The sequence below is a fragment of the Fusarium oxysporum genome, chromosome 14, assembly GCF_000149955.1.
Source record: "Fusarium oxysporum f. sp. lycopersici 4287 chromosome 14, whole genome shotgun sequence".
In the NCBI taxonomy this organism is placed as follows: Eukaryota; Fungi; Ascomycota; class Sordariomycetes; order Hypocreales; family Nectriaceae; genus Fusarium; species Fusarium oxysporum.
Window position 1 is genome coordinate 475750 of NC_030999.1, and position 24713 is coordinate 500462.

General features: G+C 47.9%; 8 protein-coding genes across 11 annotated transcripts; 3 read left to right on the forward strand and 5 right to left on the reverse strand.

The window, feature by feature from the left end:
* Window positions 1–204: 204 nt before the first annotated feature.
* On the forward strand, window positions 205–1030 carry FOXG_21508 (uncharacterized protein). Its single transcript, XM_018401850.1, has 2 exons — window positions 205–440; window positions 496–1030. Exons 1-2 carry the CDS (start codon window positions 336–338, stop codon window positions 748–750), a joined length of 360 nt encoding a protein of 119 aa, XP_018253889.1. The 5' UTR covers window positions 205–335; the 3' UTR covers window positions 751–1030.
* Window positions 1031–3822: 2792 nt separating this feature from the next.
* FOXG_14206 (amidase) lies at window positions 3823–5673 on the forward strand. Its single transcript, XM_018394273.1, has 4 exons — window positions 3823–4268; window positions 4322–4423; window positions 4468–5267; window positions 5317–5673. The coding sequence occupies exons 1-4, from the start codon at window positions 3968–3970 to the stop codon at window positions 5485–5487; spliced, it is 1374 nt and encodes a 457-aa protein (XP_018253890.1). The 5' UTR covers window positions 3823–3967; the 3' UTR covers window positions 5488–5673.
* A 1716-nt stretch (window positions 5674–7389) lies between these two features.
* FOXG_14207 (uncharacterized protein) lies at window positions 7390–9433 on the reverse strand. Its single transcript, XM_018394274.1, has one exon. The coding sequence runs from the start codon at window positions 9402–9404 to the stop codon at window positions 7530–7532; it is 1875 nt and encodes a 624-aa protein (XP_018253891.1). The 5' UTR covers window positions 9405–9433; the 3' UTR covers window positions 7390–7529.
* Window positions 9434–11255: 1822 nt separating this feature from the next.
* Window positions 11256–12798, reverse strand: FOXG_14208 (uncharacterized protein). 2 transcript variants are annotated; one of them, XM_018394276.1, is made up of 3 exons: window positions 12457–12798; window positions 11493–12395; window positions 11373–11428 (listed from the first exon to the last, which is right to left on the reverse strand). In XM_018394276.1, exons 1-2 carry the CDS (start codon window positions 12653–12655, stop codon window positions 11542–11544), a joined length of 1053 nt encoding a protein of 350 aa, XP_018253893.1. In that variant the 5' UTR covers window positions 12656–12798; the 3' UTR covers window positions 11373–11428; window positions 11493–11541. The 2 variants fall into 2 exon arrangements, with proteins under 2 accessions (XP_018253892.1, XP_018253893.1); XM_018394275.1 differs by having other exon boundaries at window positions 11256–12395.
* A 1172-nt stretch (window positions 12799–13970) lies between these two features.
* FOXG_21509 (uncharacterized protein) lies at window positions 13971–15842 on the reverse strand. Of its 2 annotated transcripts, XM_018401851.1 has the most exons (7): window positions 15611–15842; window positions 15527–15559; window positions 15421–15462; window positions 15030–15362; window positions 14756–14983; window positions 14671–14707; window positions 13971–14619 (listed from the first exon to the last, which is right to left on the reverse strand). In XM_018401851.1, the coding sequence occupies exons 1-7, from the start codon at window positions 15652–15654 to the stop codon at window positions 14080–14082; spliced, it is 1257 nt and encodes a 418-aa protein (XP_018253894.1). In that variant the 5' UTR covers window positions 15655–15842; the 3' UTR covers window positions 13971–14079. The 2 variants fall into 2 exon arrangements, with proteins under 2 accessions (XP_018253894.1, XP_018253895.1); XM_018401852.1 differs by having other exon boundaries at window positions 15030–15462.
* Window positions 15843–16620: 778 nt separating this feature from the next.
* FOXG_14209 (uncharacterized protein) lies at window positions 16621–18561 on the reverse strand. Its single transcript, XM_018394277.1, has 2 exons — window positions 18357–18561; window positions 16621–18299 (listed from the first exon to the last, which is right to left on the reverse strand). The coding sequence occupies exon 2, from the start codon at window positions 18048–18050 to the stop codon at window positions 17019–17021; it is 1032 nt and encodes a 343-aa protein (XP_018253896.1). The 5' UTR covers window positions 18051–18299; window positions 18357–18561; the 3' UTR covers window positions 16621–17018.
* Window positions 18562–19535: 974 nt separating this feature from the next.
* Window positions 19536–19868, forward strand: FOXG_21510 (uncharacterized protein; the record flags this gene model as incomplete). Its single annotated transcript, XM_018401853.1, has 2 exons — window positions 19536–19621; window positions 19757–19868. 2 exons carry the CDS (start codon window positions 19536–19538, stop codon window positions 19866–19868), a joined length of 198 nt encoding a protein of 65 aa, XP_018253897.1.
* A 1157-nt stretch (window positions 19869–21025) lies between these two features.
* On the reverse strand, window positions 21026–23668 carry FOXG_21511 (uncharacterized protein). 2 transcript variants are annotated; one of them, XM_018401854.1, is made up of 4 exons: window positions 22955–23668; window positions 22693–22905; window positions 22437–22643; window positions 21047–22381 (listed from the first exon to the last, which is right to left on the reverse strand). In XM_018401854.1, the coding sequence occupies exons 1-4, from the start codon at window positions 23469–23471 to the stop codon at window positions 22155–22157; spliced, it is 1164 nt and encodes a 387-aa protein (XP_018253898.1). In that variant the 5' UTR covers window positions 23472–23668; the 3' UTR covers window positions 21047–22154. The 2 variants fall into 2 exon arrangements, with proteins under 2 accessions (XP_018253899.1, XP_018253898.1); XM_018401855.1 differs by having other exon boundaries at window positions 21026–22643.
* Between the last annotated feature and the right edge of the window lie 1045 nt (window positions 23669–24713).

Sequence of the window (24713 nt, forward strand, 5' to 3'; positions counted from 1 at the left end):
GCCTCCAAATTCTTCAATGCTCCTGGTTGAGGCGGATGGACTCTGTTCCGCGCGACATCCTTGTCAATGACCTGTCATTTGCAACCACACAGTGACACTACCATACCGGATCACGTTCCTAACGTCGTTTCCAGTTGCAGTGTCATCTGGGGGTGCGAATCCGCGTTTTATATTTCACCCTTCTTAGCAACGTCATCCTTTACCTGTAGCCATCCCATATATAAAGGCACCGATGTTCCACTTCAAGTCGGTACGCATGCTCACATTTAAGCAGCAACTCTTTAAATCGATCTAGTTTCTACATTATTCTGTAACGAGATTCCGCTGTGCAGAAAATGAGCGATAAAGACCAAAAAAAGTCTAAAGAAGAACTTGAGAAACAGTTCGCTCAAGAAGTTGAAAATGCTGAAAGCAAGGGGATGACAGTCGGATTCGCCTGTGTAAGACACACTCCAACCTCTTTGCCTACCAAGCCCATGTGCTAACTAGAACAAGTCCAAACACAAACACTTCTATTACAATGAGACAATTCCTACTTCCATTTATAAACTTACCTGTCATATGATGAGCTGTAAGGAGTGTCTTGGACATTTAACTTCCATACCTGTTGTATTGGGACGTGCAAAGGGCTTTAAAGACGGATATGGCGTCAATGCAGTGGAAACGAGAAATAAATCTGGTGAGTTTGTCGAAGGGGAAGGAGGTGAATGGAAAGAATACTTGAAGGAGGTATACTCTAAGGCTGAATAACTAGTTTGACGGGCAAGGTGGACGAGTATATGCCCTACCGCACATTTGAAGGAAATTGTGGATAGGTTTAAGTGGTTTATTGACAGAACTCGATTCTACAATAACGACCGTGATATCACGTATGTCTTGTCGTGTGCCCCCCATAGTTGTTTCTTAGTAGCCAGCACATCCGATAATGCCGTCTGGCAAGCCAACCCTTTCCAACTGACGCCTCATACAGGGCTTCGATGGTGGCTTTCCATCTTAGACCTAGACGCCATAGATAAAGTCGGCGAGACCGACATCCGACTCATTTTGACATATGTCTTCAACGTATGACTTGAAGGAGGTAAAGGTGTTGGTGTTGGCAACGACATTTCGGATATGGCATCAGTCACCTTTAAGGAGCCATCTATTTCTTTACATAGGCTATTACCCAAATCATGTAACGATCTAGGGTGAATACATGCTCATTCCGGATCTACAGTAGTAACAAGACCTCGTTCGCTGACAACTCCATAACTCCATACAGACTTGTTTCAATCTGACTCCACGAATATCATTTACGGACCATCATCGCCTGTGAGACAAGCGCAAACTTTCGTTTGACATGTGCAACATCGCCACTCAGTTCCCACTCATTCGACTCTTCGAGCCCTTGAAGGCATCGAGTACGGATTCAGGTCATCAAGGTGTAGCTTTCACGACGGTTATTTACAGGCGTATTACTTGGGGGCCGATATTGCTTGGGACTGGTGCTATAGCTTTCAATGATCTCTTCAGTCTGCCTGTAGCTTGTCTTGACATTTCCTTCCTGACAATCGTGCTGATTGAGCCTGCTGTAGACCGGAGGTCGAGTTTCGTTGACTCATAGGTTTGTTCTGTGACCGACATGTCAGAGTCCGCCGTCGAGTTTCAGGCCTGCTATGTTGGCCTCTGTCGATGTAAGATCGTCCAACCGCGTTCTTATCTGGCAAAGAACTCAAGTCGCTGATGTCATCTTGAGCACAGGCAATGTGCCGAGTTCCAGTCCTCCAAGCACTTTATCTTCAAACAATTGACGGTTCTACGAGAGCTCCCTCTGATGAAAGTGCCCTGCCCACGATATTTTGGCTGTGCGTGTTCCCCTCTACTGGTCTTGCCTCCTCCTTGGGTGTTGGATAGATGCGGTACTCCATCTGCGAGCACGATGGCCTTGTCCCTTCATATTGGTTGGGGTTATGTTCACGAAGCCCTTCGATTGATCCTTTCATCCTGCTGTGCAATTGATGTCGATTTGCCATTGAGTCTCGTAGGCGTGAGCCCAGGGTGTCGAACAGGTGACTTTCGGGTTATGTTTTGTGAAGGCGTGTACAACAGGAGTCACACTCTCGCCTGATAATAGGTCGGAGTGATGGATTTGGTTCGGTCGCCCGTCCGTGTACATCGCAAACTCGTCTCGAGGATTGTCGCAGCTGTGGTGCTCTGGGCTGGACTCACTGCTTCTACCGACGCTTTTGTACACAGGGGTTGTCAGCTTTTCTCGTCAATGTAGTGTAACCAACGGCTACTTCGACGGGTTGATCAGCACGCCCAGTGATGAACTTGCCAACAAATATGTCAAGCAGAAAGGTAGCGGCACACCCGAAGCAGTTTTAGCTCTTTTGACAACGTGCGGGATCCTCCCGGTGCTGCAAGCTCGGCTGCGTCCCTCAATGTGTATCTTGTCTCTCGCTCCTTTCTCCTTCAATGTGAGCAATTTCCTGACCTTTCAACCAGACCGATTGGCGACCGGCTACCTGGAAAAGCGGGATGTCCAGAGACGGTGTCCAATCGCCTCATGGCTATGCGATGATTATCGGCGTGCTTGAGGTACAAGGTCGCGAGCTGTTTGTGTACTCAGTAATGGATGGTCACTCGTCATCGTTGTCAAATCAGATGACCAAGGACCAAATGGAAGAGGTAGTTGTATGGGGCGGTCGTTCGTTGCGATGGGCAAGAAGCATCTGGCTATCATTGGACGTCAAAAGTAAGATGAATGAAGCTAGGCAAGAACCAGAGATGTAGTGTATGAAGGGTCGGTAGTGACAACAAGCCACGTGATTGAATGTCGTAGACGACTAGGGTTCCGTTTTTGACCGTCAAAAACCGTTCTTGACCGTCAAATTCCTAAAGGGGGTTTTTGGCGGTAATTTACGTCAAAAACTCTCCCATTTTAGGCTTAGTGAGTGGCCATATTAGGATTAGCTGGTGTACGGAATAGGTTTAGCGCGTCAAATAACCGATGCAGCACACAAATTATCACCAAATTCCCTTCTGCGCTCTGTTCCTTCACAGCGTTCCTTTAGTGCTACGAACTACCTTCATTGTAAGCTTCGGAATCGGCTTAGTCCACTTAGCACCGATAAGGTCACTTTCATCTATATGAACAGTCGGGTGCTAAAGAGGCTCAAGACGGTCAAAGATAATCCGGCAGAACCGAATGGTTGGGAGACAGTTGACGTTGCTTGGCTGATAAAGATAGAAAACGCCTTCCAAGACTCCATTGTTGTGGATGGCTGGGGTTGGGAAGAGACCGATATGGAAAATAGTGGAGATGAAATGGGCATTGGCCAATGAGAGGTTTTTGACATGCAAAATACCTCGAGGTTTCTGACGTCAAAAACCTTGGTCAGATAGGTAAATTACCGTTCGGTAAATTACCTCGACGGAACCCTATAGACGACTCTGCGTTGAAACCCCTCCCCACCCCGCCATCGCCATGGGACGCGAGGTACGGGATAAGCACGTACATCCAATAACATTTGAGCTTTTTTGCTTTTTCCACCTTGGAATCCAAGTTTATCTGGCTCATTAGAGCGTCGGATGCACTCAGGTTTCGATGGAACTTTTGCTAGACATACTGTGCCACCATTACAGAATCACCTAGGCCATTCTGGAGACGGCGTGCATCGTTTGTTTCCCAATAGATTTGATTAGAAAGTGTCTTCTTATACTGCACAACATGGTTCATGTGTTTCAGCAGAGATGAACTGGGATACATCCCCACTCTTCCCACGGCTCATGCCTATATAAAGGGATCAATTCCCCAAACTGCCTCTTCATCTCGTTTGTCTGAGTCCCAAGCTTCATCTCCACACCCACTGAGAAAGCCAAGTTTACATCTTGTTAGGTTCAACGCCTAGTTCCATCAAGACACCGCAAGAACTATAACGTCCCTCGACTGGTGATCCCTTCCTGAAGATTGAAAGCCAGCATTATGAACAATCAGGCGTCGCATGAGAGAAAGATCCCTTCTCGAAAAGACCGCATCGATCCATGGAGACTCACGGCTTCTGAAGCTCTTGGGAAAATCCAGGCGGATGAGATGTCAGTCCAAGAGTATGCTGAGTCTTTACTTGAGAGGATCAAGGCACGCGATGAAGACGTCAAAGCTTGGGCATACCTGGACAAGAAGAGGGTCCTGCAGGAAGCAAGACGTCTAGATAAGATCCCCAAGAAAAAGAGAGGACCTCTTCATGGACTTCCAATCGCTGTGAAGGATGTCATTTACACGAAAGGTAAGTTGACCAGGCTATATCCGACACTAAGATGGGGACTTATTATTGTATAGACATGCCTACTCAGTTCAACTCGCCACTATACGATGGGCATTTTCCCGTGACAGATGCCGCTTCTGTACGAATTCTTCGTCATGCTGGTGCCCTTATCTTCGGTATGTTCTATATACATCTTGCACACTTGCATCTAACAAGCTAGGTAAAACAACTACCACCGAGTTCGCTGCCATCCATGTCGGCCCCAAGACCCACAATCCTCATGACCCTCTACGCACTCCGGGCGGATCATCCAGCGGCTCCGGAGCTGCTGTTGCCGATTTCCAAGCCCCCATGGCCCTTGGGACACAGACAGGCGGATCCATGATTCGTCCTGCATCATTCAATGGGATTTATGGGTTCAAACCAACCTGGAACTCCGTCTCTCGCGAGGGTCAGAAAATATACGCTCTGATGTACGACACTCTTGGATGGTATGGACGATGTGTCGAAGATCTGGTCCTTCTGGCCGACGTCTTTGCTCTTCAAGATGACAAAGACGAGGATCGTTCTTTTCAAGGCATCGTAGGGGCACGTTTCGCAATCTGTAAGACGAGCATCTGGCCCATGGCTGGTCCTGGAACCCAAGATGCTCTCGCCCGCGCTGCAGATCTTCTTAGATCCCATGGCGCAGAAGTACATGAGCTTGAGCTTCCTTCGGCATTCGATGATGTGCCAGAGTGGTATCGTATTGGGCTTCACACCGAGGGCCGTACCTCTTTCCTACCAGAGTATAGAGTTGGAAAAGACCAACTCGGCCAAGTCTTGATCGAGCACGTCGAGAACTCCGACAATTTCACTCGCAAGACGCAACTGATGGCTAGTGACAAATTGGCTGCCATGAGGCCTGTCTTCGACTTTATTGCCTCGCAGTATGCATCAATCATCACGCCGAGTGTACCAGACGAGGCCCCCATTGGTCTGAAGAGTACAGGAAGCCATGTTTTCTGCGCAATGTGGAGTGTACGTGACAAACTGTGTACGAATCCTACGAAGACTAACAATCGTGTAGGGCCTTCATGTCCCAGTCCTGAATGTACCAGGTTTCAAGGGTGAGCACGGCATGCCCATCGGCCTCTCCCTCGTCGCACCACGATATCGCGACCGTCACCTCTTGAAAGTCGGCAAAGCGGTCGGTGAAATATTCGAAGCCGAAGGCGGTTGGGAGATGAAGATCGAGTAATGGAAAGACACGGCGACAATGCTAAGAATGGGAGCAGAAGTAATGCAAAATGAATGTTCACTCAAGGATGTCGTGCATGTATTGTTGCCAAACTTCTTCATATAATGCTCGAGATCTAAGGGCTACAGTGACGTGTAGAACAAGGCAGAGTCCTCAAGTCTCTGGAAATAACTCATTGCAAACACACATAGAAGAACATTTCTATTGAAAGACTCGCAAAGCAGTAGGTATCAAGCTAGAGGGTCATGGTGAGCTGCTGTAGGGTAGCCGACCAATGTGGAGCAAGCGTTATGGCAGTGGGGGCTGACACCTCCAAGTTTGGAACGAAACCTTTACGCGACCTTGTGCTTGTAGACCCTTTATCATCTACTTCTGCAAGGGTCACATCGCTGTAAGGATGATATGGGGGCGACACCAGGCTGATGAGGGGCTGATGTGAAATGACGTGGGCGGGGTCTTGATTTTGGGGTAAGTGATCCATCGCGTTCCCCCACTTCGCGTATTCTGAACGCGCTTTACTTTAGATGCATTCCACATCAGACGCGTAGCACGAGGCGGCTCAAATGACTGCGCACGTTTCGCGTCGGCACCGGCATCTCCGTCAGAAACGGTGCGGCCGGTACCGTGGTACATTCGTCACACCAGTCCTTGGTAGCTCTGAAGCTGGTCATTGCATTGAGTACACGAGAAGCGCTGGCTAACAGGAAAGACCCGAATCGGATTTTTCTAGACGTCCTTGACAGGGGCCAGGCCATCGTGTGCTATTTCCATTGCACGGAACGCGCACGACAACGCAACAACATAGAGTTATGAATGGCCACCGGAAATGAAGCAAATGCGGCGGCAAGCATCCTGATGAGATCAGTCCATACCATTTCCAGTTCATGTCACCTGAAAACCGAGGAGCTCGTTGGAGCGGTATAGTTGAGATTGGCAGCCTGCCATTTTCCGTTGAGGACGGAGCTCTCCAGGCGTTGAAAACACTCGGCCTAGCCTGACACGTCAGACCTCGTGTTCAGTCTAAGTGAAACGGCGTGTGATGGGAACAAAACTGGCTGAATAGCCCCACCGGGCCTTCGCATAGTTCTATTGGCTCGCATAATCAGTACTTACGCCACTGAATTCTACAATTTTATGGATTTCCACCATTTGACCGTTTTGCTGTTTATTGACTTACCGTTTTATCATTCTACCGTTTCAGCATCCTGACGTTTTACCGTTTGTCATCGTGTCATTTGATCATCTTTACCACTTGACTGGTTTTCTATTTGACCGTTTGACTATCTTATCGTTTTACTGCTTTACTGTTTTACCATTTGGCCGTTTTGCCACTGACGATTTTGCTCTTCAGCCTTCCCATCCTTCTACCCGCACAATTAAATGTCCCTCGTTCTGGCTCGACCAGCTCATAGCACAGGCCCTTGTCCTCCAAGAACATGTAACTATAGGCCTGCTGATCATGTTGGATAGGGTCTCACGATTGCATGTTCATCATGCGCGCGCATTATTGTCAACCTCTTGACTGTCAGCCCCCATTATGCCGGTTGAACGGCTGAAACGACGTTTCTGCATCTCGAGTCATGATACTCGCAAAGGCTTGGATCCGTTCGATGATGCAAAGGCTATCAAAGCACTTGTTCTCTAGCGACTTGCCTCTTCGTCTCCAGACGCCTTCCAAGTCATAGCCCCTTCAAGGCCATTGCTTTCTCTAATTACTGTGCCCACGCCGGTTGGTATGCTTCTAGGCGTGTGTCGAATCGTACTCTATATGGGTAGCTGTGTCTAAAACTCCTGGCTGATATTGCTCCATTCTACATTGATTACAGTGAATCCCCATTTCGTGTCTGACAACGGCAAGCCATGAAGTGCCATTCGGAGTTTAAATCGAACGGCAAAAGCTCACTCGGGGACGGTCTCCTGAATAGCGTAGCAAAACTGAGTAAATTCAAGAAGCCTATGATAAAGATAAGAAGAGGCAATATGAAAAATAAAGAAAAAAGAGAACCAATCTTTCTCTGCAAAGTGTAACCGTTCAGACAAGCCTAATAGTTGGTGATCCCTGCTTCATGCGCTGTCGCATACGTGTCCCGATGATCCTGTATAGCTAAAATTTGGTTAAAAACAATAAGCCGAGTCTTCGGATTGTTTAGGGAGTAGTCTTCCAACATCTTTGCGGGACTATAGTTTAACACTAACAGGCAAAAGGCGGCATAGAAATATTGTGCCTGGATATCGTCGACCACGTCTTCTTTGTCTTGCTTTTGTAGCTGGAAACTAGGAACCATTTGCAATATTGAAAACATCTGCTTGAAATCCGTAAATAGACCTTTTCTAGCAGGGCAAGGCGGCAATGAAAGTCTTTTCTCACAGGCCGTCATCCGATCATCTAGTGTATCAGGTATATGTTCTTGACCCAATAGCGATTCGATCTCGGAAACGGCCTCGTCCAATTCTCCAGCGTCGTGTTTCTCCATACAACTCTCCCAAATGCATTCGATACATTGCTCAGCCGGCATCCTGCCATTTTGGGCGTCCTTAGACTCATCGGCGCGGAACAAAAGGTAGCAAGCTCGCAACACGTTGATATGTTGAACGATACCCCAATCAGAGGAACCCCTCATCTCTCTCCAGGAGGCCAATCCAATGGAGATTAAGTTCAGATGTGTAGCTGCCCTGGTGTGTCTATGCTTGTACAATGCCGGATGATGTGCTGTCTGGTCTCCACTTTCCTGTTGAAACCATCGGAAATCAGGTTGATGACAATGGGGCATCTCTCTGGTTCCTTCCCTGTATTCTGGGTATCGCAGAGTCTCGGGCTGATCATATCGACAGTGAGCAACCTGCTGCTGACAATGAGTGATCCAAATGTCGGACAGAACCCTTATCGGATCCTTCATTAATATATCTTTCTCTGAAGCCCGGTATCCCAAATCTTCGAGCCACTGAATGATGTATCGGATGGCGGTGTCTCCAGTTCCCTCTTGTGGCCTGTCTGCAATGTTTGCTGTGATTTGGAAGTATTCTTGAAGTTGACGACGAAAACTCCAGAACGACCAACCTTCAGGAGCTTCTAGGGGAGGATGTGCTCTTTCAAGCTCTTTATAATCTCTCAATGGCGTAGGTAATTCATACAGCCCTTCGTCAGGGTCCTTCAATAACCGTTCTTTTTTCCTGTCTCCAAGGACTTGCGTCACCCGACAGCTGCCAGGTTCAAAGTTATCAACGAGGCCCCAATCCGAAGCAACAGTTCCGGGGTTGACTGTTGGACACTCTACCAGCACCCACCCGTCGTATGAATCAAAGTCTGTTGTCGATTCTAGGCTGCTGGCAGTATCCTGCGTGGATTGATGTCGGTTTAGGTTGTGGAGACGGATAAGATCATTTAGGAAGTCTGAAACTGCATTGAAATGTGTTCGGACAGGGAACTTATAGCCAAGGCGGCCGAAGGCTTGTGCGGCGAAGATCATGGCATGGCTGTCAAAGGTATCCACGGGCCATGCGCAGAAATCGAATTCACACTTCTTGGAGCGCTGTAGTATAACCAAGCAACTGAAGGCGCTGGGGTATGTCTCGTAGTCATTTGACCGCTCGTATACTGGGAATGGTTCGAGATTTAAATGGAATTCCATGAGTTGAACGCGTTGATCGAGCTTTTGACCAGGTTCTGTGAGCAGCTCGTTTGCCTCTTCCATAGTCTTGAGAAGCTGCAAGGTATGTCCGACCTCTCCCAACTCCTGAACTTTTTTAAAATGTTGTTCAGGCGTGAAAGTTTTTGCCAATCTTTCATGAAAGCATATAGTCTGGAGCACTTCCTGACTGGAGAAAAATGGCAGGGAAGTCACCTGGGTGTTTTGGAGTGCTTGTGGCAACGATTGCTTGGCCTGGCCGGCCGCGGGAAGTTCGGCTATGATTGTCATGGCAGAAAAATAGTTGCATTGCGTGAGTGACTAAAGATCGTCTGGAACTGAAAATACAGGGAAATCGCTTGTATTTGAAGAGTGAGGCTTCAGCTGATAGCGACTACTGATGCAAGGATAGCCAAGAGGGGGTACAACATTTCTCTTCACACTATCATACCCCCCTCCCCTCCCGCGTCTCGACCCCTGCCCCCGGACCATGGTTTGTCTGCCCAGGACGACTTCCGCGTCAGCTAACTACTTTCGGTACAAAAGTCGGCACGTTTCAGCAAAAGAAAGCATATTCTCTCCAATGCACCCTATTCACTTTAGTGATTTAGCCTGTCAGAGTTGGTGGGTCTTTTATGCTTCCGATCGTCAAGGTCAAAGCGCGCGCATATGTGAACGCATGAGGGAGGATGTTGGTGGCAGCTTCAATACGAGATCAGTACTCTCAGATGCTATTTTGCTACGAATCTCCACGGCCGTAGGATCCTCTGTTGCCAGGTCTCTCCAAGACAACATCCGGAACATGATTCCCATACGTTTAGCATTAGACATACTCGTCTGCGAGATTGGACACATGAGCATTTGCTTATGGGCGTTGCAATCAAAGAGAAGAGACGCTGGTCTCAATTATACAGATTATTTACAAGTGTATTGTATGTCTACGTAGCTCGAAAGTCTTGAGCATAGGCTTCATTGCAAGCATCATATCGCTTTTCTTGGTATTCACAACCTCTCTGAGAGGTATCTGCTGATAAGCGAGTCAGGAAAGTATGGTTGGTATGGGAATCCTGGGCGAAGGCTGCGGTGAACATTTGGAAGCTGTGATGTAGGAGCACTGTGAGCAGGGGCCGTCCCTGTCCAACAGAGGCTACATGTCGAGAATAGACTGACATGTTAGCAAATGAGAACCTGATGCTTCAGAAATAAATTTGCCAGCCTACATGCTATATAGATTAGCAGGGTTCCCAGTGTCGATCTTGTGGGATGATACTCGCATCCACAGTCAAGACGTGAGTGTCCAGAGAGTAGGGCATTGTAATTAAGAATTGAATAGTATTGGGACGATGAAAGTGTAGTCGTAGAACGGCCAGTTCTCTCTAAAAGGAGCGTTGTGAAGCTGACAAGTTCGACGACTCGAAATGAAATAATGTAGCAATGACGATTGAGGAGGCAGCTAAACATGAGGCATACTGGATATTCTCACCATATAAGTAAAATATGCCATGCCGAGACACGTGGGTGTACATCGCCAGAAGCAAAAAGGAAGGCCATGTTCGAGGTCGCTCTTTGCCAGTGTTTAAGCGTCATTAATTCATCCTCTCGCTGATCAAAGCTGGTACTTGGTGGGTTCCGAGGCGTCACTCTTTGTCGGGTGCTAGACACACCTTTCGTCACATGACACTAACATCCTGCGCATCAGCCTTGTTTCCAATCCTTTGTAGGTAAAGGTTGGCCATACACACGCAATTGTCAGCGTCTTTGTGCTTTTACTAGTTGTACGAGGCCGGCGAAGTAGGACCTCCGACAACCTTTCCTCTTCACACACGCTTTAACAACAACACTTTACAAGGGGCCAGACTGAGAGGTAAGCAATCAACAAGATAAGGCCTTGTACTATTTTATTCTCCTGAACAAGGTAAACTCGATGCCAACTCATTGTAAACAAGCCGTGCCGCAAATCTCAGAGCCAACGGAGCCATTCTCTGGGCGTCTGGGCCCAAGTTTGACGCCGAACTCGTGGCGAGGCCCGATATCGACGAGCTATCAGTACGATCTGATGCATCCCATATCCTCCTTGGCGATTAAAAATGGAGAATAACTAGCTTACCTTGTGAGACAGGATCTCATTACAAGTAACAAGTTCGGCTGTAAGCGAAAAGTCCACAAAGGGCAAGGTTTCTCTGTCTCGTTAGCGCAGCAAGGAGAAATGAACACGCTTCCTCGTTGTCACAAATGCCTGATTTATCAATCACGCATGGTAGACGGCTTCTGCACAGAGGGTGGATTTCGTTGCGAAGGCTTCACTCAACGTCAGGCTAATGATACATGTTCAGTACACTCAAGACAAAATGAGGAAGGAAAAGGTTGTTTTATTCAAACCTTCGACGAGACAGCTCCACCAACAGCCGCATAACACTTTCTTCCGGTTCTATGGAACAATGAGTGCGTCGGAACTACGGTGATATCTTGAATTCTCAGAAGGGGGCTCCACTCCGTTCATGCAGCTACCACCGGTGGTGCGTAAAACGAGTGCCTCAGAACCCGAGCCTTGACCACAGTCTATCCCACAATCTATCAGAGACTGTGAATTTTCAAATACTTTGAGCACGAAGTACTTGATGAATTTGTAAAAGTTTGGTAGTGAACCGAAGATGATGACGAAGCTGGTCTCAAGGGCCAAACAGACCGTTCCCTGAGCCAACACGAATGTCTTATCAGGGTTTTCGATCCCTCTAATTAAGATACTCAACCGGGCCGCAGCGGTGGCCAGTGTGAGTAGGCCGGTGCTGAAATATGCCAGGAGTACCGTTTTCCTCATCCGGGGCATTTGGAGATGGTGGGTAGTGTAAACGGCGACAAGTGTAAGAATGAGATCTGCCAGACCCCCAACAATCGCGTGTAATATATGAAGGGGATAGCTATCCATGCAGTGAGCCTCGGTGGACATCCTGAGATTCCATGCTGCTTCAACCGGCCGGCAAGCAAACAGGAGACCGAACCATACCACGATGGAAGGAATAATGATCAGAACGACCGTGCCATTGATGACACGACGGTACCATAACAATTCCGCTATCCTACCGTAGAAGGCACAGAGGCCCAGCCTCGCGAGGGCGGTGCCCAGGATGCCCAGTAAGATGGTAACAAGGATGAGTTTTTTTTTCCAAATAGCGTCGTCCATAGACATCTCCCAGACGTGTACGCCCAGGACGCCCTTGTGTAGGCAAATGAAAGTAAGAATTCCAGAAGCCAGCGTAAGAATGCTTGCGAGAATGATCGTATCTTCCATCAGAATCAGCAGCAGTCTCAGATACTGCCCGCCCCAGCAATGGACATCACTTACAATGTTCGATGTGCCACTCTCGGCGGATGTAATATGCCGCGTAGAGACTTGGTCCTAAGATCACAGGAACCGTAATTGCGATACCAAAAGCGCAGTAGCTCGCTGTGACAGTCGCTATGTCCCTCTGCGGGTTGGTAAAATTGACACGAGAGCCGTCAGGCGAAGCCAACCATACGTCAACACCGTCGACCGTAATCATTGTGTTCCGGATGTAGGATAAGTTTTCATATAAACAGTAAACGCTGAGGTGTAAGAGAAGGATCCAGCAATGTTGTGCGTTTGCTACTTCCTAAGTGTTGGATCAGAGGGATTCAGTCTTGAAAGCCGCAATCTGGTTTCTTTATTTTATGAAGTTCGACCCGTATTATTGACTTTTACTACATATATATAAGTCTCATCCCTGAAATTGTTTTCCGTCTTCCGTATCTAGGATGGTAGGGTAATTGCTTATTCGCGAGACTCACCAACGGAGTTACGGTCATGAGACCGGGTCTACTAACCTAAAACATCCATGTCAATGAATGATAGTCGTCTGGACTCCGTAGGATCCGCAAAAACAGAGAGGTGCCCGCCCTGGCTTACCGAAAAGGTACCCGGGACATCAGGAGCTTTAGCCTTGCCAAATGGTGGCGCTTGAGTTAGGAGGAGCACGACCCCATTGGATGGAGAAAATCTCCGTTGACATAGCTAACTTGGCCGGGAGTGGGATGCATGTCGGTCAAGGATGTTTCGTCTACCCTTGGCCCGCCGTGCAAGTCTTCAATCATATCTCTTGCTGACCAGAAGTGGGCTATTTTCTAGCTCCATGTTGGCCTATCGGGTAGGGTCCCCGTCCTGGTGACACCATCGTTGCCGCCTTAGCGAGTGCAAGGCTAACTGTCTTGGCGCGTCCCTGCATGAGGTGGTGTTACGATGACTGCATGGGCTCACGGCGCGACGTGAGATGAAGTATTGGAGTTGGCACACTACACAAGCGTTGATGCTAGATCATTGACAATCTCCCCGGGTGCATGCTTCCGTTCATGGTACGAATATCGTCGTAGCGTAACGACTAGCCGCAACGGCCATAACCAACACTGAACTTTTAAACTCAATGCGGGCCGCCCACACGCCTCCTGTTCCATGGAGATTTTCCCCATGATGCCGAGTGGTGGCTGGCATGCCCATCAGCTGGAGACGAGTTTCATTACTGTCGTGGCTCGACGTAACATCATGGTCGGTAGTCAGCCAGAACCACAGGTACGATGGAACTCACACACAGTCTATCAAATGAGACATTGTTTCTTACCAACAAGCCAGGCTCTGGTTACCCAATACGTAATAATATACCACGCACAATGGCTGATAAAGAATTTCTCCCCACGAATCAGGCAATTAATACTTAATTAAAATCAAACATCTCACCCAAATTTTTGTTTTGATCCGATCTGAATTCAAAGGCATTAGCTGCTTCGCCCGTCTGAAGAAGTACCGTTGGGCGATCCTATCATGGAACGGCTTTAGTAGAAAGAAAGGTTTTGACTCATATAATTAGTTCCTATTTCTTCGCTCACATTGTGGCTCTAGCAACGCTTGTATTGCTACAAAATGTGTAACTTGCTAATTCCTCAAATTCACTAAAGACTACCTCGATAATACAATAGCCTTTAGTTCCTTCAGTAGCCTGACGTATGCATCTATGGACCTGACCTGTTGTAATGTCTCATCCAACAAACTTGGTAGATCAACTCTCAGATCAATCAAGCATGGCTGTGTCAGTTGTGGTGGCGAGTACAGAGTTACCGCGTGCAAATAGGCATTGACCATCAATATGCTAGAAACATCCTTGTCGGTTAGAAGATCTCTCAAAGGGGGCGGTAGATTGTAGTGCAGTAATTGAAACCATTCAGATTGCTTGTCGGTGGATGTTATCGGCTCAACTTTAACCATATCTTCTGCAAGAGCGATGAGTAAAATGAGTTGTCGCCAGGTACCGTCGTCCGGCTCGTGATCTCCCAAGACTTCTGCGAACTTCCGCATCTCTTTGATGATTTTCTGTAGGCCGCTTGTGTTTCCGCACCCTGGATTTGGCGTTGTTTGTATATTGGCTGTTTGACCCCACGCATGCGCTATCATATGGCAGAATTCAGATTGGTGATCTGATCTTTCATAGGTCTGTAGGATCTGGCATTCAAGTGAGTTGCTTTGCTCTGAATCTTGCACATTGGTACTTACGGCTGAGATTCCTGCTGCAATCCTTCCTCGACTCGACCTGATTGTGTCAGCATCCTGTATTCCCAAGGACAAGTGGTGCACTTACATGTCCTCACAAAGCCACAGTAGTGCCAAAGAGGTAACCAGTGCTGCATCTACATGTTTTGGTTGTAGATTGGACAAGCATTCTCTGAGTTCCTGGATGGCTAGTGTCTGATATCGAACCTTTTTAAGGCGGGCATATTCTGAGTCAGTGACCGACGCTACTTGATGCGCCGAAAGGGCGAGGACTCCATTCATCGCGAATCGAGACCATGGTATAATCCGGAAGAAGCTAATATGAGAGTCAGCAGAAGAAAGATACTGTTGGACGAACGAACGTTGGTAAATAAGATGATGCAACTGTGAGTTTGCTCACTCCCATGTTTTCCAACCTGTGTTGGTTTTTTACTAATTGGTACACGAAGTGTAAATCGTCGTCTGAGAAGATGTGCGGGTCCAGGGTTGCTCCGATACGATCATCTGAGATGGGCATCGACCGTGTCTCTCTCCAATGCCTGACAACGGTCTTGGCCTCCGCCGACCATGGACGCGCTTTGGATATTGAGCGAGCATTAGGTTGCCTATTCAGAGATGGAGCTTTTCGTAGCAACTCTACTTGTGATGGCGTATCGTGATACGAGCACTTGACTTTGTGCTTGGTACAGTTCCGGCTAGCAAGGTATAAGACAATGGTCGTCAAAATATGGCAGCATGGCACGGTCGACCAACCATTGAGGATGTTCCTCGTCGCAGCGGATATGACGGCGCTTACTAGAATAGACAAGCCCTGGTTAGTTTGTTCGAATGCTATTGAAATACACAAACCTGTACTTACCATGTTGAACAGCCACTGCGCGATTTCGTATTGCTGCATACGGTCAGTTAGATAGTGGAAGTTCAAGAGCGCGTGGATGCATACCTCCTCCTTTTCTTGGGGGGTCCTTGGCGGGTCTGGAGCGGCATGATTCAGGGAAGAATGAATTACAGCGTGACTAATAGGCGTCTCTGGGGATCAGGGTTTTTGTCAAAGGGGAATTGGATGCGTGTGAACAAGCGGCCATATGCTCCTCTTAAATACCCCCATGCTGTGGCTTCGGAGAACGGTACAGACAGGGTCCAGCTCTGACTGTGACACGATTTCTAGAACACAGGTAGTTATGATGCCGCATGTCTTTTCACGCCAGTCCCGATCAGGCAATGCAATTGCTGGTTCGGGATGTGACAAAAGCGAGGAGAACGCTTCAATCCGATGGCAGGGTACATCAGCGGTGACATCTGGGCTATGTGGGTGCCATCCCATCTATGAGACCCTGCGGCGCCAGGAAATGACAAATAATCTGTACGGATATGGTAGTATTGAGATGACGATTATGGATGGTAGCTCACAACAAAAGAAAAGTTAGCTAAGGAAATGGAGTGGGTCCCCATGCGAGTTTCCCTGTTGATTCTCTTCGAGAGACATGCCATGTTTATCCTGGTTGCTGGGCTTTGGAACCTTAGCTATTAATAGTGCGTATACTTTTCTTTTTTTTTCTCTCCTTCAGTTAAACGTACCCTTGCTTAGAGTTTTGCATCTCATTTATGCATGCCTGCGAACACCTTATCCATTACTACGCCCCGCTCTTTGTCCTCGACAGGCAGTGACGTGGGCCCCTGTAACAAAGGCCTGTGGGTTCGTTTCTTCTTCCGGCTATCGTCAGTCAGGGTAGTTATGATCACCATTCGGCCTGGGAGGACAGGGGTGCTCCTGATCATCTCGGACGTGCTTGTATGATGGCCGAAAGCACGACTTCAATAGCTGTTTGGGTGCTTTGAGCCCACGGAGCCCGAAGGCAGTTACTATTTCGCTTAGCCCAATGGAGAGACACGGAGAGACGAACGGCCGGTTCAATTGAAAGCGTAGAGATGTAGAAAGCATAATCGCTGCAGCTGCTAATTCACATGCAACGATAGCCCTTCCTCTCGAAACACTACGCAACAGCAATCAGCTTTTATTGAAGTCCCTGCTGCACCGTAGTGATTTGTATACAATTACTATCTGGGAACATTCTCATTCTTGACTCGTAGCATTCTCACCCGGGTCGACCCAGCTTGAAGTATATGAGGAGGCTATCTGGAGTAACTCAACCACGACTTCCTCGTTTCAAGCTTCCGTGGTACAGCTCACGGTAGAAGAGCGCCGACCTTGGCATCAAAGTCCCAAGATGCATCCCAAATTATTATCAGCAGAAGAAGATAGTATCAAGGTCGCTAGCTAGACATTCAATGCAATTTGCCCTGCTATCGAAATTTATGTACAATTTGTATTAATATAGATCTGTGAATATTCACCATCCGCTGGAGTGGTATCCGCGGTTGGCCTCAACGGAAAAGTACTGCCTCTGGCTGCTCGAGTTCACATACTCGCTCTTCATGCAAGGCCTCTCCGGGTACTGCTTCAAATTGGCCACATCATGTGATGTATGGTGTCGCTTGAGGACGGCATTGACTGTCGACGACTTCTGTTGTCGCTCCCAGAGGAGGTGGCGTCGAAGAGACTCGGTCAACTCAGTCGCCAACATGTTGCGACGAGTGGTGCGAGGTGACAGCGCAGCTTGAGGCTGAATGCGATTGGGGACAGTCATGATGGGTTGAGCGCTAGAACTAGGCACCTCATGAATAGGCTTGAGACCTGGACCACGCATGCCCTTCATCATCAGGGGAGCCTCGTCAGAATCATTAGACGAAGCACCCAGTGGTGGGCCATCAGCCATACGAGATCGGGGAATAGCCCATGTCGATTTGGAAGCGTGGTTACCAAGGCGATCATTCTGAGCAAGCATAAGAGTAATGAGCGATTGTCGCGAGGTCAAGTTGGGCTTAGAGTCCACTCGCTGGAAGAACTTATCGTCCATGCTGGATTTGCCGCTCTCCTCCGTTGCGTCGTCCCAATCCGAAGAGTCGTCATCATCATCAATGGCGCTCTCGTCGATGTAGTCGTCGGTATCCGAGTCTAAAGGAGCCTCATCCTCTATTTTGAATTTGCTGTTGCTGAGGCTCTGGCCCTGTTCATTAGACACAGGCGATGACTCAGGCTCAGGAATCGCGTCTGATGATTGAGCAGCACCGGGAATAGTTCGAGGGGTAGGAATCTGGGAAGGCAAGAAGCCACGCACGACAGTAGTGCGGGGAGGATTTTGAGGCAAAGGTTCTGGTGAACTCTCTGAAGCTGTGATGGGCTTTGCAGGCGATTGTGACTCGGTTGTAGTAGAACCAGATCGCTCGAGGGCTGGAGGAACTGGCAAGGACTCCTTGGCGACGTGAGCATCATGGCGATGGGTTGACAGAAGACCCTTGTCCTTGGCGATGGAAACAATCATCTTCTTGAAGTCCTCGGGGCTGACGTGGCGTCCGCGATTACTTCGCGTCTACGAGAGACCCAACACTGCCAGATAGTTGAGGCAGATCAGGTCTCCTCGGCTCGGAAGGAATGTTATGGGAGAGAGAATGAGTGGTAGGAGCAGTCTTCTCCTGTTTGCCAACAACAAAGGTCTCTCTTTGCCAGAGTCGCCAGAAAAAGTTCTCCAGTCTTCGACCTTGCTCAACAGAGTCTGCGCATCGAGAGAAGACTGACTGGTCAGCATATCCACTGTCAAAACATGAGTATCTAGCCGATAAGGCATTACAATTGAGAATTGAATATTGTAGGTGATAGTCGTCTACGAAAGGAGCGTTGAGAATAAAACAAGTTCGAAATTAAGAATGAAATAATGCAGCAATGGTGATAGACAGCTATACATGCTGATTGGGTACTCCCACCATATAAGTCAAACATGCCATACTGAGACACGTGGGTGTGAACCACCGGAAGCAAAAACAAAGAGGATGGTAAATGTCGCCCCTTGCAAATCAATGCATCTTCAATTGCTCAATCATGTCTCTCTCTGCACCAAACCAGGAAGGGGCTTGTTTCTGGCTCCATTTTGACCTACCGGGTAGGTTTCCCTGTCCGGGTGACACCATCTTTATGGCTTTAGCGAATGCACGAAGCTTATCCCTGCATAAGGTCGTCGCGATAACAGCAAGGGTAAGTAGCTGGACTCTCAGGCAAGGAATCTAGAATACAGCGGCAACACGGGATACGAAGTTGAGGCACGTGTGCATAAGCGTGGATGCTAAATCATGGACAATCTCACCTGACGCTCGATTCTCTTCATTTTCCAAATGCCGTAGTAGCTAAACAGGTAGCAGCAACGGTCATCAACAGGGTCCAAACAGCGGCGCCGGATGTTTGCACTCAATGCGGGCCTCCTCCACCTCCCGTGTTCCATATGTAGATCTTTCCCATCATGCCGAATGGGGACTGGCATGCACACCAGATGGGAGCTATGAAGGCGGGTGGTACTTCGTCATGTTAGCGCAGTTTTCTCCCCCCTACCTGGCCATGGGATCAGCTGCTAAACGCGCAGGCGCATCAACTGCAAGTCGAAGTTGACCTGGCTGGTCGGAGATGGCCCCGGGAGAGGTCTCGACTCACAACAGAGCAATTTACGTCACCTCTAAGCCCAGATAACACTATTAGGCGCGAGCTGTTTATAACCCAGTCAGACGGTCCGATGCGGGTATGAGTATTAGGCTGCAGCGCTATACGCGAGTCGCACTTTTTACAACGTGCTGAGGTTGCAGGAAATACATCAAGATAAATGTGCCGGGGCTCTTGGGGGCAGCGTACGGCATCTTGGCTACGATGCGATTCGGCTTCTTTGTGATTCAGATCAAGTAAAAGCGCGAGATAAGGTATTAACACAAAATCGAAACCTCTTCATTGGATCCAGATTGTTTCCTTGAATATGATTCTCATGTTGATGAGGGTTCGAAACACTACCAGCCGTAACAATGCTCCTCTGAAGTTGGTGAAGCTTCATCGCCAATTCCCCAGTCTCCGCGTCGTGTACGTTTTGCGCCAAAAACACGTACAGCCGCGCTGACGGGGCACGCTTGCACTAAAGACCATGAAGTTCCAAACTGTTTTTTTAATGAATGAGTTTTCATAAATTGTTTTACCAGAGTGTTGCGCCAGCAACAGCATCGAGTGTCAGATGGGCAGCCGATGCTACAGAGGTCGGTTGTACGGGACGACAACGGTGAGAGCCCGCATCTTTGAGATTCGAAGCAGCCGCGAACGATTGCCATTGTGATGGCAGAAGCTCTCAGCAATGAAAACGTATGTATGTATGTATGTATGTATGTATATTTTTCGTCCGGGGGGCCGTAGGCCCCAAATGTCCCCTACTGGGGCACAGGACGTGCTGAGCTAGAGGAATTACAGTCTATCTATACGCTAATTACAGAGATATTTGGCCCTAACGGGGATTAGTCATCCGCTACGCGAGATTAGTCTTCCCCCCAGAGTCCAATTTCTGCGAACGCGTCAACAAACTGCGCTCTATCCAGCATATCAACAGCACAAATGAAAACGTACCAGAAGAGGAGGCGCAATGTAGGGTAGCCTTCTATTATCTCCGAGGTCATGGCCCATCGTGACGATAAATAGACGGAACTATAGGGTATAAAGGAATTTGCGCCGTGCATGTAGCAATCGAGGCAATTTGCTTCCCGCAAGCAAGCTAGGGTCACGGAATATGCGATAAAGTACTCGAATGCATGCTACTCAAAGGGTCACCTTTCAACGCACGATGGCTCGTGCCGACCCGCAAACCCATCTTGAACGCCAAATTTGCTTTAGTCAATCCATGATCTACCATCGCCGCTCTGCTTCTTGATTGGGTCAGCGGAGATAGGAGGGAATAAAATCACTCGTTGGGAGCAAACATGTGAATAAATGGGTGACTTAACTTACGTTAACATTGCCCCTATTTGCCAAAGTGCCAATCTATAAGAGCCCCGCAGACCTGAAATGCCTACCCAACGACGTGATGGTACGATATTTCCAGTAGAAAACACGTATCTTTGCAAAGCAAGTTTATCGCCTAGCGGAAACCTTTTTGGGAATCATTCTGGACAAGACACAGTGTGCATTAGCGTCATCTCTGTTTGATGCTGTTTGAATCGTCTGACCTGGTTCAAGGGATGCTGAACGTGAACAAGGGATGTGTCGTACGTGGCAATGCTGGAAACGTGCAAAGCTTTTGTGTCGTTAGCAGACTTGCATCACCCTTTCACAGACGTTGTTCGTGTCCCAATGGATATTGGGCGCACAAACTGTCGTGTAGGGTAGTCGAGGTATCGTGTTTGACGGTCATTGGCTGACATGACGTCACGGTCGATAATTAGCCGGCACTGCGGGGTATGAGGGAATTACTGTTCAGTCACATTATCAATCAGATGCTCAAGCCGGCCACCTGTTTCTGCAAGCAATTGGATTAGGGCCTTGATATGCAAGAAATCCCGTGCTGCTTTGGAATATATCATACCCTAAGCCTGATGACACGTGCCGACCCGCCTACTTACCTTCGCTGCCTCTGCCCAGTGGCCATTCCAAAATTCTTCCTCTTTCATCTCACGATGCTATCCCCATCGAATAACCAACTTGTCACGGCTGCTATGTGCCACACCCGCCCAGCAATTCAGTGCTTCATAGATGTATGATCGTCTGATGCTGCTACTAAATTGCGGCATTTGATCCTGTCTTCTTCTTTTTCATGTACACACGAGGTTTCCATGCCTTTGACCATGGGTTCGCAAGCCGTCGATAGCGGACTGATTCCTGGACTTCAAGAAATCCTGACGGAAAAACATTTGAAACGTTCTCGCGATATGTGAGATTCCCAATCTTTCATTTAAAATGCAACCGCTAATATCTGTAGCCGTAACAATCTGCTTAAGGAAAGCAAAGATGAAGACCGGGATGAGCACATCAATTTTCTACTCTGGTTGCTGAAAGATTGTGGAGTTCAAGATATTTTTGGAATCGTTGATGTTCACAGCCATTTTGACGTGCCTCGTGGTTCCCATATGGTTACGAAAATAGAGGGTCGAAATGCAAGTTTTTCCCGCCTCAGGACCGAACCTGCCCAGGACAAAGACCTAGAACCCGAACTCTGTGGCCATAAATTCGTTTATATCCCAGAACTAGGATGGTACCCCTACGAATTTCGGTTGGGTCCGCTGCTTGACACAAATGAAGCGTACTCAAAATTCTTTTCCCGGTTTAGCAACTACTTAGATCAGCATAACATCACCTCGCTTGGATTCGAGTACACTATACCCCAAGTCTTTGGGATTACGATGTGCGAAACTGTTTCGAAAAAGGAAAAGCATATGGTTCTAGAAAAGATTTCACCGTCTTTAAGGTTATCGAAACGACTCTTGTGGGTGCCAACATGCTGGAGATGTTCCACAAAATCCAAAGATAAAATGGGTGTGGAGGGTCTTTGTACAATAGATCCTGATACATATGACCATGACCCACCAAAACCAAAACCAAAACAAAAGGACTTGGCAACCACCGCCCATATTATGCTTTAATAGCGATCTCGCAACTTGGTAGCTTTAATAGCAATCTCGCAACTTGGTAGCTTTACGAACTCCTTCCCTTTGTCTTTATTTAGAAAGAGTGTCAGTAACAGAGTTCCCGCAGAGTTAATATTGAATGCTGCTTCATGACAACTACACTCTGTAACCGAACTAAAGGCTTCATCACGGTTGAGCTTATAGATATTTTTCCCCCTTGGAATATAAAGCTTCGGTTCTAGAGCCTAGTCAGTGTACGTGGACGTGGAGCGGTTTTTGGTGGTTGAATATACCTTGCGAGTCATCCATAGTTAATTTCATAAGTATGTCTTTCATTTCCGGGGATGCATAGAATGATAAGCCCCAATACTCATTAGCTTCCGTCAATATTGCTTGAACGGAAAACCGATCTGAGTTTGTCCTCAATGCAGTTATTCCTCTGCTAACATCGATACGACGCACCATGGGAACAATCGGTTCGCTAATTTCGCTACTTCGATCTGCATCTCAGTCAACACATATAAAAGAATTATCAAAGTTGGAATATACCTTGGACATGGGCCTCGGTGCCTGTTCTCGCCTTCTTCTGCAAAGGCAGGACTGTTGGGTAGGCGTCTCCTTCATCTCTAATGCGCTTGCTTGGAGGACTGTTGTCGTTTGGTGGACTGTTGTCGTTTGGTGGACTGTTGTCGTTTGGTGGACTGTTGTCGTTTGGTGGACTGTTGTCGTTTGGTGGACCTTTATGCGTGAACTGAAATGCCACTGCTTATTGTGAGTTGAGACTCCTATATCAATAGCGTCGCAAACATACCTGAATCCCATTTATGGAAGGGGCAATGAGCTTGTCTAAATTGGATAATGACTTTAATAAACCTCAGTTGGAAGAGGTAGGGAGTAAGTTTGAAGTCCGCCAGACGATTCCGAACAAGCTCGATGAGGTCATCGAGAAATTCATCTTCTAAACTTCTGATATGACTAATTTTGAAGGCTATGCCAATAAGCAAAGCGGTATAAAATCCGATTTCCCTTAGCTTGGATTGTGTCTTGACATCTTTTTTGGCCACGTCTTGTTTTTTGAGATCTTGTTCGGGCTTAGGTTTATACGAAAGCACAAAGTCTAGAAACGCAGTGAGCCTTTTTGTATGGTAACTCTTCTTTGTCTCTGATTTTAGATCCTCGATGGTCGGTATTAAGATCGCAAGATTCTCTATCTTCGATTTGGCCCTTGTTAATCTTTGAATGTAAGACTCAAGTTGCTCTTTAGGGCCAGAAAAATGTTGAATAGACTTCTCTAAACCATCTACGTGGCTTAAGAGAGTATCCTGCATATTGATACCGAATGAGCCAGGGCAGAGAAGCAAGTATCGGCAGGCGAGGGCAGAGAAACAGGTGTCGGTAGGCGAGGGCAGAGAAGCAGGTGTTGGTAGGCGAGGGCAGAGAAGCAAGTGTCGGTAGGCGAGGGCAGCAAAACTGGCGTTGGGTGAACGAAGGAGAAAAAAGTGTCGGTAGGCGAGGGCAGAAAAAAGTGTCGGTAGGCGAGGGCAGAAAAAAAAGTGTCGGTAGGCGAGGGCAGAAAAAAAGTGTCGGTAGGCGAGGGCAGAAAAAAAGTGTCGGTAGGCGAGGCAGAAAAAAAAAAGTGTCGGTAGGCGAGGGCAGAAAAACTGGCGTTGGGTGGACGAAGGAGAAAAAAAAGTGTCGGTAGGCGAGGGCAGAAAAACCGGTGTCGGTAGGCGAGGGCAGAAAAACAGGTGTCACTTAAGCGAGGGAAAAAAGCAAGGATGTTTGTTGTTGGTTATGGAGATCAGCGACAGATCCCCCCCTCTCCGCCCTCCCCAGCCCTGTATCCGTAGCCGCTCATCTTAGAACGTATCTCCGATCAACCTAATGCAAATCTGCTACTAGCGCCCCCCACAACGAACTTCAAGAACGCGAAGTTGATGAAGTCGTTGTCCAGGAACTCCAGATGATCTTTGTGTGTGGTGTATTTGTGGCAACAACAAGGAGGAACAGGTCAAGCAGAGATGAGAAAAGTATTTTCAAAGACCATGAGTCTCGTTTGAAGCAAAGGACGGATACAGGAGCGTGCGTGACCTTTTGGGCGTTCTCTCTAGACCCCTGCGAATGCAAGGTACGCAATGCAGGTTCGAGAAAAGGAAGTAGTTGCAGGGTACGAGAGAACGGAATGCAGCCATGGCTGGTTGGGATGGGAACATGTTGGTGATCCTGCAGCCTCATGTAGGTGAACAGGTCGGAACAGGGGTGCGGACAGCATCTCCATGTCTGGATGGTTGCAGCCTTACCGGTCTGTTGGTGATACGGCAGGGCCATTGGTATTAGTTCCTCAGAAGCAAAGCTTGGAGCTCATTAGCTGAATGGAGTGCAGTACCATCCTCCTTTGACATCCTCCTTTGACATCCTCCTTTGACATCCTCCTTTGACATCCTCCTTTGACATCCTCCTTTGACATCCTCCTTTGACATCCTCCTTTGACATCCTCCTTTGACATCCTCCTTTGACATCCTCCTTTGACATCCTCCTTTGACATCCTCCTTTGACATCCTCCTTTGACA

Coding starts and splice junctions, on each gene's coding strand:
- FOXG_21509 (XM_018401851.1), bottom strand. CDS start 15,654: ATGCCGCTCCAGACCCGCCAAGGACCCCCCAAGAAAAGGAGGAG. Junction 14,708..14,755: donor CTGTGGCTTTGTGAGGACAT/GTAAGTGCACCA, acceptor TGACACAATCAG/GTCGAGTCGAGGAAGGATTG. Junction 14,620..14,670: donor TTGCAGCAGGAATCTCAGCC/GTAAGTACCAAT, acceptor CTTGAATGCCAG/ATCCTACAGACCTATGAAAG.
- FOXG_14206 (XM_018394273.1), top strand. CDS start 3,968: ATGAACAATCAGGCGTCGCATGAGAGAAAGATCCCTTCTCGAAAAGAC. Junction 4,269..4,321: donor GGATGTCATTTACACGAAAG/GTAAGTTGACCA, acceptor ATTATTGTATAG/ACATGCCTACTCAGTTCAAC. Junction 5,268..5,316: donor TTTTCTGCGCAATGTGGAGT/GTACGTGACAAA, acceptor ACAATCGTGTAG/GGCCTTCATGTCCCAGTCCT.
- FOXG_21508 (XM_018401850.1), top strand. CDS start 336: ATGAGCGATAAAGACCAAAAAAAGTCTAAAGAAGAACTTGAGAAACAG. Junction 441..495: donor TGACAGTCGGATTCGCCTGT/GTAAGACACACT, acceptor AACTAGAACAAG/TCCAAACACAAACACTTCTA.
- FOXG_14208 (XM_018394275.1), bottom strand. CDS start 12,655: ATGATTACGGTCGACGGTGTTGACGTATGGTTGGCTTCGCCTGACGGC. Junction 12,396..12,456: donor AGAGTGGCACATCGAACATT/GTAAGTGATGTC, acceptor TTCTGATGGAAG/ATACGATCATTCTCGCAAGC.
- FOXG_21511 (XM_018401854.1), bottom strand. CDS start 23,471: ATGCAGGATACTCTCTTAAGCCACGTAGATGGTTTAGAGAAGTCTATT. Junction 22,906..22,954: donor CTTCCATAAATGGGATTCAG/GTATGTTTGCGA, acceptor CACAATAAGCAG/TGGCATTTCAGTTCACGCAT. Junction 22,644..22,692: donor CACCGAGGCCCATGTCCAAG/GTATATTCCAAC, acceptor ACTGAGATGCAG/ATCGAAGTAGCGAAATTAGC.
- FOXG_14209 (XM_018394277.1), bottom strand. CDS start 18,050: ATGATTGTTTCCATCGCCAAGGACAAGGGTCTTCTGTCAACCCATCGC.
- FOXG_14207 (XM_018394274.1), bottom strand. CDS start 9,404: ATGACAATCATAGCCGAACTTCCCGCGGCCGGCCAGGCCAAGCAATCG.